Source organism: Camelus bactrianus, chromosome 23, assembly GCF_048773025.1.
Source record: "Camelus bactrianus isolate YW-2024 breed Bactrian camel chromosome 23, ASM4877302v1, whole genome shotgun sequence".
In the NCBI taxonomy this organism is placed as follows: Eukaryota; Metazoa; Chordata; class Mammalia; order Artiodactyla; family Camelidae; genus Camelus; species Camelus bactrianus.
The window spans coordinates 3,848,892-3,862,107 of record NC_133561.1 but is presented as its reverse complement, the minus strand read 5'-3'; the positions used below and the strand labels follow the sequence as shown (position 1 = coordinate 3,862,107).

Below are 13,216 nucleotides of genomic sequence, written 5' to 3'. Positions count from 1 at the left end.
ATCTTAATCCTAGTCAATATTTCTAAATCCATTAAATTTATGTTTTAAATCAATTACATGTCATGAAAAAAAGGTTTTATCAAGCTTGCCATATATCTGATTAGGAATAGGAATGAGAAATTTCAGAAAAATTGCTTAAAAATTTATGTCCTGAAGTGGTCAGAAAGAAAAGACGCAACTTTTTAAAGAAATATGGCAGGCAGCAGATTTGGAAAGGGGGAGGAGGGGCTGCTGCGATGACACGGCACAGACTGCGTGCCAGGTACAACGTTAACTTGACACGCAGAGGGTTTTACTTATTTCTCAGACTAACCCTCAGAGACAGATTATTGATATGATGATTATTATCATTTTACAGCTGAGGATGATGCAACTTAGTAAGGAGAAGAAACCACCTTATGTAGATCCAAATAAGTAATAATTAACTTCAATTCCTAGAAGCTGAAATCAGAGAAACGGTTAAGAATTTTGCCACATATATAAATCGAAGTCTAGGAGTAAGGAAGATAGAATGACAGCTGGTGATTCATTTAAACAATATTTACCTAAATAATGAAAAAGTGCTTTAGAAGATGTGGCAGAATCAAAATATCTGCAAATTCTTTGCTACTCTTACCACTGAAAAATGGAAACGAATTCCACTCCCCTTAAATCTTCCCCGGCTGGGTGGCTTGTCTGACCAACAGACCATGTTAGAAGTGGTTGGGCCATACAAGGCCTTCCAGTGTTTCCCTCGGCTTCCTGGAACACGCACTCACTCAGAACCTCGCTGCCATGCCCGAAGGAGGTTTAGGCAGCCCCAGGAAGGGGTCCCCAGCCAGCTGTCCTTGCTGGGCTCCTAGGTGTCGACCAGCACTAAATTCCCAGCCCCGTGAGTGAGCCACTTTGGAAACAGCTCCAAACCAGACCAAATCACACAGACCATCCATCAGCTGACACCACTTGGAACGGAAGAATTACCTAGCAAAATCCTGCCCACATTTATATCCCTGACTCACAAGATGATGAGATACAATGAAATGGTTATTTAAGGCTGGTAAGTTTTGAGGTGGTGTGATATGCTGCAACAGATAACCAGAAACGCAGGGAAAATTCTAACATTTTATATTCTGTGCAACAGTAATGTGACAGTTTATGCAGACAAATATAAAACCACGGTATAGTGATTACGATAAAGATAAAAAACTAAGATTTCTATTTTTCAAGTACATCATCAAAAAACTAACTCATATCAGGCTTAATTTACAAAAATGTTAGGATAACATTGTATAAAAAAGAGATTCTAAAAGTAACATAAGCTAAGTTTATATTACTTTAAAATCTAATTACTTCCCCAACAGGGCACACTACATTTAATTTGGTTTTCTATTACAAATTAAAATCTCTTACATCACATTTCCAACTTTCACTCTTAGTCTTCTTAATGGAAATAAATTCTTGTGCATTTTCAGGATGGAATCTATAAGAGAAAAATTAAAAGATTATTAGGAAAAGATCATATTAGTTAAGAAAATACTCCATATGATATGTTGACAGTGATACAAGAATTAGGCACTGACTCCTTTCTTAAAGAGACAGGCACATGTGAGCACTTTAAGAACACAAGTATCAGTATCATTTTAATATATGAATGTGTGTGCCTGAAGTTATGCAGAAATAGTCAAAGTAAAGTGTAGTCATATTTTAAATATGTACAGGACCTATCTATTCACAGACAATCCTCATTGGATTTGTTTTAGTCCACATTTTAGTAAATTTATTCCTCAAAGTTAAATATGCAATACCATACTAAGCATTTTCTTTCACAAATTTTAAACACTAAATGCAAAGTTAAGCATCAGGAGTAAGTTTCCTAGCATTCTAAAACTGTATCTGTTGAAAATATACTTGCCAAAACCCAAGACAGAAAACAGAGGAAATGAAAAGGCTGTACCTTAAACATCTATAGTATATAGTTTTTGTTTCAACATCAAAAAAACTTCATTTCTCAAAGGCGTTTGTAAAAAATATGAACAAACCAACATTTGCTGTTCTTTTCTTAATAAATCTGTAGTAATGTTAGAAAGAACTGGAGACAAGCACTCCATAGATGTTTTCAGCTCACTATGTATTTAAATTAGAAAGCACAATAAAATATATTACGGAAGCAAGATAATACTTGCCTCTTAACATGCTTGGCTAAAGTCTTCTTGCTTGCATGAAGTTTATTACAATAAGGGCACTTGTGCTCCTTCTTATGAAACTCTGTTTCATTACTGTGCTTCTTTCTGTGAACAGTTAGGTTAGACTTTGTCGAATAGCGCTGGTGACAAATATCACACTCAAAGGGCTTCTCACCTGTATGAACACGTGTGTGGCTCTCATATTTCCCTACAAAAAGATAGAAATCAAAATTAAATTCAGTACATTTACTACATAGTGACTGAAATTTGACAGTGGAATAAAATCTCAAGATTAATAGTATACTTAACAGACACATCCACACCCAAAATTGAAAAAAGTTTACCTAGCTTTGTCTGTCTGATAAATCTTAAAACCTTATTGCTTTGAGCTTACTGCTCAGAGTATATATACCTTTTCCTCAAAAACATGGCATTTTAAAAAAACAATTATTCATGTTTACACAGTTTAAAAATCAAAAGTTTGGGGAAATTTTCTTAAAATTTTGTTGGCAAATTCTCTGAACTTAAATAAGACTTTGAAATGTCTTTTTTACCCCAATTTAAAAATGACCTTCAGCAAAAGATCTACTCTTCATTTAAAATTTAGAATTTTAATATTTTACTTTCACCATGTATGTCCATGAATTAATAATTCTCAGATTTGAAAGGCCTTTTAAAAATATCATAAAAGGCAATATAATGTTATGTATCTTACATATTTTCATCTCTCTTCCCACAGAAAGTAATCTGGAAAGGGTACTGCAAATCTAGAATACTCAACAAAATTTATATGTCACTACAGCCCACTGACATGAGACTTCTCCAACTTACAAGACATTAGGACACAAGTAAGTCACCTATATTGACTGCATGCTTAAAACTAAGCCACTGAAGCCAACACATATGGGCAGTACCAAGGAAAGCAGGAAAAGGACAAAATGAACAGGGATAATGCACAGATACCCAGAGGCTAACTAATGTGAGATCAGTATTATGTCCTGAATGCCCGAGTGCTGTACAAATATTACAAGTATATCCTGTGGGGACAATCAAGGAATTTTAACCCTCCTACTCTGTTGGTGGGAATGTAAATTGGTGCAACCTGTACGGAGAACAGTATAGAGGTTTCTTAAAAAACTAAAAATAGAACTACCACATGATCCAGCAATCTCACTCCTGGGCATATATTCAGAAAAGACGAAAACTAATTTGAAAAGACACATGCACCCCAATGTTCACAGCAGCCCTATTTACAACAGCCAAGACACCGAAGCAACCTAAGGGTCCATCAACAGATGAATCAATAAAGAAGATGTAGGTATCAACACACAATGGAATATTACTCAGCCTTTAAAAAAATTTATAGCAACATGGATAAACTTAGAGACTATCATACTAAGTGAAGCAAATCAGATGAATACAACTATTATATGATATCATTAATGTGGAATCTAAAAAATAATACAAATGAACTTATCTACAAAACAGAAACAGACTCACAGACATAAGAAACAAACTTACCAAAGGGGGAAAGTGGGAGGAGGGATAAATTAGGAGTATTGGATGAACAGAAAATGCACCACTATATATAAAATAGATGAACAAGTGGGATTTACCATACAGCACAGAGAACTATATTCAGTATCTTGTAATAACCTATAATGGAAAAGAATCTTAAAAAGTAAAATTACATATAACTGAATAACTTTGCTGTACACCTGAAACAATATTTTAAATCAACTACAATTCAATAAAAACATAAAAAGAAGAAAAATTTTCATACAAACTGTCCAAAGGGAAAAGTTACAATAAAAAATGAAATAAAAGGATACACTTTGGTTTAATATTTGTTTATATTCCTTCTGAGACTAAAATTCTTTTACACCATTATTTAGAATATAAATTTCTACATAACAGAGGCAGAACGGTATCACAGGTAGAGGGACAGACCCTGGATCGAGGCACATGAGTAAGAACTCTGACTTTAAATTGCGGGCTATGTGATCTTGGACAAGTGACCTTTTTAGCCTCAAATCTTTCTCATCTGAAAAAATAATAATGGGATAATAAGAATGTATAAAAATAAAAGCAAAATAACAGTGTTTACCTCTGAGGATTGTTGTAAGAACAAATGAATTAATACACATAAAATGCTTACAACTGTGTCTAACCAATCACATGCTATCAGTTCACGCTGGCTATTACTATTACTCCGTCATCAAAGTTGTGAACGTGCACATCTAGTGGCTTAAAATAAAAATGTCAACTTTGAAGTAAAAGGCAACAAAAAATAAGAAAAAATACTAATAATATAAAGAGCAGTTTTCAATGAAAAGCTTAGCTTTGCTTTGTCCTGAAAAAATAAATGTATATATTTTTCTTCAGGCCAAAGTTAACGTGAAAGTATAGCATTTCGGCCATACACTTAAAAGAAAAAAAGATAAATCCTATACAAACCATGGAGATTAGAAAAAAACCCAAAATATTCCAAGGCCACTGAGGAAAAATAGATGATCATAATTACTCGTCTACTTAATAAATTAATTTACCAATTTATTGTATATAACTACATATGATTCAATTTAATAAACACATAGTATATTATCTAAAAATTAACTGCACTGCACTTACATCAGAATACCGAGGGAAGGGAACCTTCCCTTCAAGGTTGGGTGGAAGGATGACAATCATAAGCAAAGAAGAACAAAAGTACGATAAAAATCCACTAGGGATTTACGCACAGACCATTTGATGATCTATGCACCTTTTATATGCATGCAGTCAGGCAACGTGCTCAATGTTTGGGCACCTACTAAATTAGCTATGTGATCTCAGTCCAGCTAGTAGTTTATTCAACCTCTGTCTACCTGAGTTCTTAACACTTCCAGGGCTGTGAGAAGTAACAAATAAATATACACAGAACACTTAAAACACCCCAGCACATAGCAAGCACTAGGAAATACTAGTTGTTAGCATTATTATTAGGCTTACTAGCCACAGGATGGACACATAGCTGTATCTCAAATGCAAATATGCATACACCTGGTTTATGAATATGCTGTAACAGATCAAACTGGCACTGCAGCTCTCCGCAAACCCTGCAACAACTTGGCTTCGTCCCCGGCCACTGCTAAAAACGCCCAGTATCTCCTCGTCCTCTCTCTGCCATTGCGGGCATGACTGCCATCCACACAGGTGTGTGTACACCCCAACCTTGCCACCACCTTCTCCGCTGGCAAGGGACCAGAGCTAATACGGGGCTTCCCTGGGGGAGAGGTGTTTTCATGTGTCTGTGATGACTCTTCACAAACACCACAAATAGCAAGTAGGTTCTCTAAAACAAGAAGTGAACTGCACACTGGCTTAGATCGCTATTTTACAAACTAAAAGTCCCTGGTGTTCATAAAATCAATTCTTTGGGTTGTAACTAGCACTGGGGAGGAAAAGGGAACAGAACAGAGTAGGAAATATCAGAGTGCATTCATACTGGATTCATGCAATTACTTTGCTTCAATGTATGCATGAGCACATATACATATAAAAATAAGTATATGCATAATACTACATGTATTTCTGACCTTGAATCATCTAAAAAAAAGTTGGAAAAGCACTGATTTCTATCACCTTCTGCAGGGTATAACCAGCCCATCACTGCTATAACGTAATGTCTTTGGAGAAATGTTCTCTAAGTTGACTTCAGTCTCTGTTATAACACAGCATGCTTACACTGGGTTCCTTAACATCTGTTACACATCTACTGGATATGAGAAAAGGTACAGAATCCAAACATCATCAATATGTACTAATAACCCACAATTTTAATTTGACAAAGATAGGGGTCACTGTATAGAATTAAAAAAAAAAAGTTTTACTTCAATGTGAAAGTTTTCACATTCCACATTTTTCATAAACTTGTTTTTAAAATGATGTAAATGATACATACACACTTGTGGGAGAAATGATAAGTAAATCAAGAGTATACAGTACGATTTTTAAGTGACTAACTTATAAGTGACTTTTTGAACAGGACCACTCTTACCTGGGGACTGACTATGTTTGCTTAGCACAGAATCTCAAGACTGAAAGCTAACTTATTAACTCCCTAAAGTACAAGTCTCTTGATTTTTATACCCAAGTGAACAGGAAGAGGAACTTAAAAATCTAAAATTATTAAAAAAATTTTTCACCAAATCTTTTATTTTCTACAAAAATGTCTTTGCTGGAAAGATGCTAAATTAACAATTAGTAGAATTTTCCCTTTATTTAAAGTCAAGATATTTTTGCTTGCTTGCAAATAAAAATTAAGTTACAGGTAGTTGAAAATTAAAACCATCAAATGGCAGTTAAATTAAAAATGAAAACCACTTCTGCCTATTAAATTTCCATTTCCTGACAGAACAATAGATTTCATAAGATTTAACAACGACAACAAAAAAAGAATGTTCGGACATTTAAACCAAAATAGCCAAAATTTAAAAAAATTATTTAAAATAAATAGAGCAAAATTCAAGGAGATCAATGAAAATACATAAATTTGAATAATTCATTATAACATTCAGAATCCCTAAAGTAAAAAAAAAATTTGTTGTATTATTAATTCAAATTTCATGCAGAGAGGCTTGGTAGTGCCTGTGATCCACATGGATCTGAATTTCTGAACAACAGACGAGACACAGCTTCTGAGGGAATGCTGAACCTGAAAGTCAGGTAAAGGTCCAAAGAAACCTCATGTTTAAATCAGCTGGCAGGGACGTGGGTGGGCTCTCTTCAGCATAAACATCTCTCAGAAGAAACCTCTACAACTGTTTCTTCTTCTTTTATGGAGTGGGGCGCGGGATTCCAATACTGTATAAATCAAACGTTCTTCAAAGTTATCAAATAAAGTTCCAATTAAAAAAGAAACCCATTATTCCTTCACAGAATACTAAACTATGACCAACCATTCTTGATCACCAATAGAAAACACATAATATTAAGAAATTTCATCCACAGCATTTCTTTGGATGGAGTCCCAGTAGGAACTGTGTCCCAAATGAGGAGACAGAAAATACAAATATTTTCACATGAAGAAACTTGACCTTCTGCTTCATTCCATGTGGGTCATGCAAAATTACTATCAGATTCTGTATGGAGCTTTTACAAAGAGAAACATCACCAAATTAGCTCATTATATATCTCACATGATAAATCTTAAATTATACCTTGAATTTATTAATTTGGCATACCCTAAAGAATACTTAACTAAAATATTTAACCTTAAAGTAGAGAATTATGCCACTGTTACAACTGTTCCTGATTCAGAACCAAGTGGAATCTGTCAAAATATTGTAGTGAGTCCCATTTTTTTTTTTAAGTTACAAAGCATTTTCTACCTCTAGAAGAGATGAAATCTAAGGATAGATTTTAGTTCCTAGTAAGAATGACAAAAAAGATAAATTATCCAAATTTTTTCTCTTACCCAACAGTCATCTTCTCCCTATTTCAACGTTTCACCCACTAGGTTTTTGGTAAAAGAGGAAAAGGTCAAAGGACTCCTGTCTGCATGAGAATAGGCTGAGTGGAGGCCAGCTGGTGGCCTAAGGAAAAATATAACTGGATCAGGAGTCTCACTGAGCAACTACTAAATACACCAGAAAAGATAAAAGATCCAAAGTGATGGACTTAAATTAGTAAAATACATACTGTGGAGCTAATAGTTCCAGCAGAAGGTCTCAGGGCTTATTGATTATCTCTCATCTACCCACTCAGAGACAGCAAGCTAAGGCTTGTTAAGTCCAGAGTCAGACGTCAACCTTTCAACTTAGTTCAATCACACAAGAGTTTAACTAAAACTTACTCTCTGAAATGACCTGGGGTATTACAAAGGATACCAACCAAAACGGAGATACAAAACCTTCAAGCTCACAATGAAATAGATAAATAACAATTCAAAATCGAGATGGGCATTTTAAAATCCTATGAAAGGAATGTGGGTGATATGAGGGTGACTGGACAGCAGCCTTGAGCTGTGTAAGAGCAGGACTTCTGACAGAGATGATACAGGAGGACACTGAAGAAACATGGGTCTTTGCCATCGGCACATGCTTTTCACTGTATCCATCACCAGCCCACTGCAGTCCACACTCAGTGCAACTCTGATCCACCCTCATCCCACATCCCATTCCCAATGCATTCATCTTCCCTGCCCAAGCCTCTACACTCCCTGGTCCTCTCCAATTTCCTTCCCTGCACTGAAGCCAGCGTGACCTTTCTAGAACTCCTACAGGCTGCCATTTCCTTTGTCAAAGTTTTCTCGTTTCTATCACTTACTGGATAAAATCCAGCCTCCTGCATATTGCATATAAACCATTCAGAACTTGACCTCTGCTTACTAGCCAATCCTTACTGCTTGTCACTTTCACATTTCACTTCCTTGCCCACCTGAAATCACGCTGCCCTTAGCAATTTCCAGAATACAACTACCCCAGTGCCTTTGCACAACAATTGTTGGTCCTTCTGCCTAGTAAGTTCCTCCTGATTCTTTAGGTCCCAGCTCAAATGCTACCTGCTCTGTGAAATCTTTCTTAATTACTCTAGTCCTCTGCACTTATCCTGGTAAGATAATCTTTATTGTAATATAATTGTGTTTTTGCATGTACTCATTAATCTCTAAGATTCTTGAGGACAGAGAATATATCATTTTGTATTTGTATAGTAGAGACACTCACAAATTACCAGTGATTACTAACAGCAGCTAGCATTCCTTGCACACCTTCCAAATCTCACACAATATTTTAAGTGATTCACGAGAACTATCCCATTTAATCCTCAATATCACCCCCATGAGGAGGTACTGTTAGCATCATCCCACTCCATCTGTGAGGAAATGAAAGTACAATCAGGTTAAGTAACTCACATAAGACCTGAATTCAAAAATGCAGGCAGTCTGACGTCATCCCAGCTCATACTTTCCAACCAGTGTGATAAAATCACAATCTCACTCTCTCTCCCTCTACTGGGGAAAAGTCAGCAGCCCCAAGGAGGCTAAGCAAAAGATGGTCTGGATAAGAGGGGTATAATGTAAAATACACTCAGAAGGGAGGCTGGGAATAAGCCTACAAGGTGCCCTACTGAGTCCCACAATTATCTGATTATCTGAGCTGACCTCGGTTAAAAAAGCTGCAAAACACCTTCTTCTCAGTCCATCAGGACTTCAATCTTGAGCAGTATTTTCCTCAATTGCGTGCACAGAACTCTCCTGGGAGTTTCCCCAAAAGTGTCTTGCAGTAAAATTATCTGAGGAAATGCCAAGTTAACTGAAATTAACAGGTTTCTTTACTAGTGAATTTGACAGCGTTAATCCAGACTGTGTATAGTTTCCCAGTCTTACCTGAACACAGAACCCTTTCTCATGTAGCATCTCGCAGACCTAGTGTCCAACAGGACATTTCTTGATCAATGTCATGTGCAAACTAACCACTGCTCACACATCTCAAGTCAAATTAGGTCAAATTAAGGCATAATACACAAAGAAGATGCTCAGACTACAGTCTTAAAAAGCAGAATCAATTGGAAAGATGAAATGTTCTCAGGCATCTCAATCTAAAAATGCTGTCCTCTCTCTACCCTCCCAGTACATGTTCACAGCTCTACAAGAGCACGTGCCCAGCCTGAGTGGTACACACAGGCCCTCCCAACTGACTGAGTTACTCAAAAAGTTATTTTACTCATTTGTATGGAACTTCAAGCACAGTAAAAATAGTACAAATAATTATTAAACTGGATTGCCAAAAGTATTTTGATTTAGAGAAAAATATTCAAAGGCATAATAAAAAGCAAAAAGAGGTTACCACTGCTTTGCCATACTTCCTACTATCGAATATTTTGAGAGCAAATGATCACCAATACCTCCTATAACCAACGTCCACCTGTGCCAATAACACAAGCACCTCAAAGCTGCGAGACACGTGGGGATGTATTAAACTGTGTAAGTAATTTTACAAGGTCGAATTACACTTATCTGTTCCTTTTATCATCATAGATGGTAGAATTCTCTTTCCAATTTCATAACTTCGATTTATATGTAAATAGCTTAACTGTTGTCATTTAAAAGCTCACATTAGAAAGTCCATGGAAGACACCTCCAAAAATTATCTTACCAGCAAATACTAACTCTTGAAATTAAATATTCACCGATAAATTTCTAACTTAAGGGTATAGACATTTCCTACATATGCTTTTTTATAAAGAAAAAGTTGACTTATTCATTATTATAATAACCCAAGAATACTATTAGGACACTCCCTAAAGTCTCTGCCTACAGAATGAAATCACATTTAGGACAGTTTTATTCTTAACTATATATTAGACTAATCTGAAATATCCCAATTCTGAACAGTACTGGATACTGGAAAAGTGACTAAGTCACAGATTACCATGCTCAAGGGGAAACAGTATACAAATGATTAAATTATATCTAATATAACCTAATTCAATTTTCTATAATGACTCAATGAAATTAAAATTAGCATATAAATCAAAGCTCTACATTCGTAACTACTGACACTGGAATTTTTCATACTAAACACATGAACTAATGATCTGTCATCTACTGCTGAGACGTGACGAAGAGAAAATAAAGGGTAATATAAATACTTAACTCCGGAATCAACAAATTTAAAGTAACAGGATAAAATACATATTGAAAATCAAATATCCTCCCTACTTAAGTTTTCTTGGTAAAAGTTACTTTCAAAGGTTAGTGTTTAATTACCACCTTTAAAATATCCATGAAGAGTAAGTTACAAGAGACAGAAAACGAGCCTCCTTTTCTTACCTATGCGGTCAAATGTTTTATCACACTTGGGACACTGCAGTATTTTTTTGTTCCTGTTCTGGATGACCACAGGGGTCAACACCTCCTGAATGCTTCCTACGGAATCCCTGGCCTCGGGCTCTTCTTCCCCATCATTCTGGTCTTTCTCACTCTGTTCTTCAATGTCAGAGGACTCATCTGACATTTCCTCCTCTAGCTCATCTTCTTCAGCATTATATTCACTTCCAGGATCCTCAGAATCATTTCTATCTGCCTTGTCCTTCTCAAAGCTGCCTTGATTCAAACTGTCGGACCCGTCGCCACTTTCCTGCTCATCATCGCTGGTGTCATCAAACTTCACGGGGCACTTCCGATTCCTTTTTGACCTCCTTGTGGAAAAACTTCTCTCCAGCATTTTTAACCCATGTTTCTTCCCCAACAAAAGGGACCTATGGGTTTTAGCCAAATGATTCTCCAAAGACTTTTTATAACAAAAATGTCTACTACAGAATTTGCACTGATGATTACTTGATAGTCTTCCAGTCAATTCACTGAGGGTTTCTTCTGGTGATGACTTTTCAATTAGCTCAGACTGAAAAGGGGCAACATTTTCGTTATTGAGCAGCTTAACTGCATCTATAATATCCAGAAATTTTGCAGCCTCTAACACAAGAGGTATTTCATATTTGTACACAAAAAATTCTGATGTGTAAAGAAATTCAAGCAAATGCTGAAAAACTGAGTGCGTTACGTGATCCAGCGTGACAACATCAGTGCTTGGATTTTTGCTCAAACACGCATGAAAGTAACTACTGCCAACAGCAACGACGACTTTATGGGCACTAAATTCCTTCCCTTCCACTATGATAAGCAAGTCACAGAAAGACGGTTGCTTCTGCCTATCATCGTTCAAATACTTCAGCAAATTCTTATTGTACTGCAAAGAGCTCAAAAGCTTTCTCTGGTCCGGAGAGGGAGGCAGTTCCTGGTAACAGTGAAGACCCTCGGGAGCCGGTCTCTCGGTGGAGCGAGTACAGGTTACTGGGCCACACTCCACCGAGACATGTCCCTCTGCAGACTCTTTATGATAGCCTAGGTGGATCTTCTCGTCGAGATGTGAAGTACCCTTTCTCCTTTTCTTCATTGCACTACAACAGTTCCAGAACAAGAAACTTCATAAGTGTCTGACGGGGTGGACCACGGAGAACTAGACTGTCCTGGCCAGCAGCTGGGGGAGGGGCGCGCCCGAGGGTTTCATGGTCTGCGGAGAGAGTAAGAACACGTAAGACACCCCTGGGCACAGCGACCCCACAAACCCTGCCCGAGGGATGCCGACACTGCGACAGTCACCGCCTGCACTCATTCGCCGCTAAGGTTTCAGGGCGGAGAACGGGGAGGCCGGGTTCGGAAAGACAGGCAACAAAAGAATAATTTTAAAGGAAGCCAGCGCGCACCTTGCAGGCCCGACTCAGGAGCAGGGTGAGGAAGGAGGGACGGGGAGGGCGGCGCCCTGCGGCCCGAGGGCGCAGGTGGAGCGGCCACCTTCGCGGGGTCGGGGTGCCAGGAGGGTGACAATAAGGCCTTGGCGGCCGCCGAGTCCGCGTCCCCGTCAACACGCTTCCGCAGGGCGAGGACGACGAGCGTCACGGGCCGAGGCGCCCGGCAGGCGGCCCCAGGAGGGGCGCGGAGAGGAGAGCGGGGTGCCCCGGAGCTGGGTGCCCGGGGCAGGCACCCCGCAGGCCCCGCCGGCCGAGGGGACCCCAGCCGCGCGGCCCACCCGCTCCCCCGCGCGGACGCCCCACGCACGGATCCATTACCGGGAACCCAGGGCTCCCCGCTGGCTCCCGGCCGCCGAGCTCCAATCCGGCGCGCTCGCTCCGGCGCCGACCCACTTCCGGGTTCAGCCCCCCGCCCCCGCCCGGCCCGCCCTTCCCCTCCCCGCGCCCGGCCGCTGCCGCCGCAGCCGCCGCCGCCGCCACCGAACACGTCAACCGCGCGCAGCCTCGCGGCCGCCGGGACACTCGGCGCGGCCCTGCGCCAGCCACTGCGCATGTGCGTCCCCCGCGCGCATGCTCCGTCACCCGCCCCGCCCGCGGGGCCCCGTTTGCCGGGGTCCGCTGCGTGGCCACCGGGCTCGAGCCGGTCGGAGCCTTGCGGGCAGCCTTGCGGGGCCTGGGACGGGGAAGACTGACGCGGAGCTTGGTCGGAACGGGCGGAGGCCCCGCGGCACCGGCAGGGAGCATCCTCGCGGCGCGCGGCA

At 39.5% G+C, this 13,216-nt stretch overlaps 1 protein-coding gene across 2 annotated transcripts in view; it reads right to left on the bottom strand.

Annotated features, from left to right (window-relative positions):
* The window catches only part of ZBTB41 (zinc finger and BTB domain containing 41), a 36,181-nt gene extending 23,285 nt beyond the window's left edge, over positions 1-12,896 (bottom strand). The window contains exons 1-4 of one of the 2 annotated variants that reach the window (XM_074351585.1): positions 12,774-12,896; positions 10,978-12,217; positions 2,163-2,370; positions 1,390-1,459 (exon numbers count right to left, since the gene is read on the bottom strand). In XM_074351585.1, the coding sequence (XP_074207686.1) occupies positions 1,390-1,459; positions 2,163-2,370; positions 10,978-12,100 (1,401 nt within the window). In that variant the 5' untranslated portion in view covers positions 12,101-12,217; positions 12,774-12,896. Of the gene's footprint in view, positions 1-1,389; positions 1,460-2,162; positions 2,371-10,977; positions 12,218-12,410; positions 12,754-12,773 lie in introns of those variants that run through there. The other variant, XM_074351586.1, reaches the window with a different exon arrangement.
* Positions 12,897-13,216: the final 320 nt, after the last annotated feature.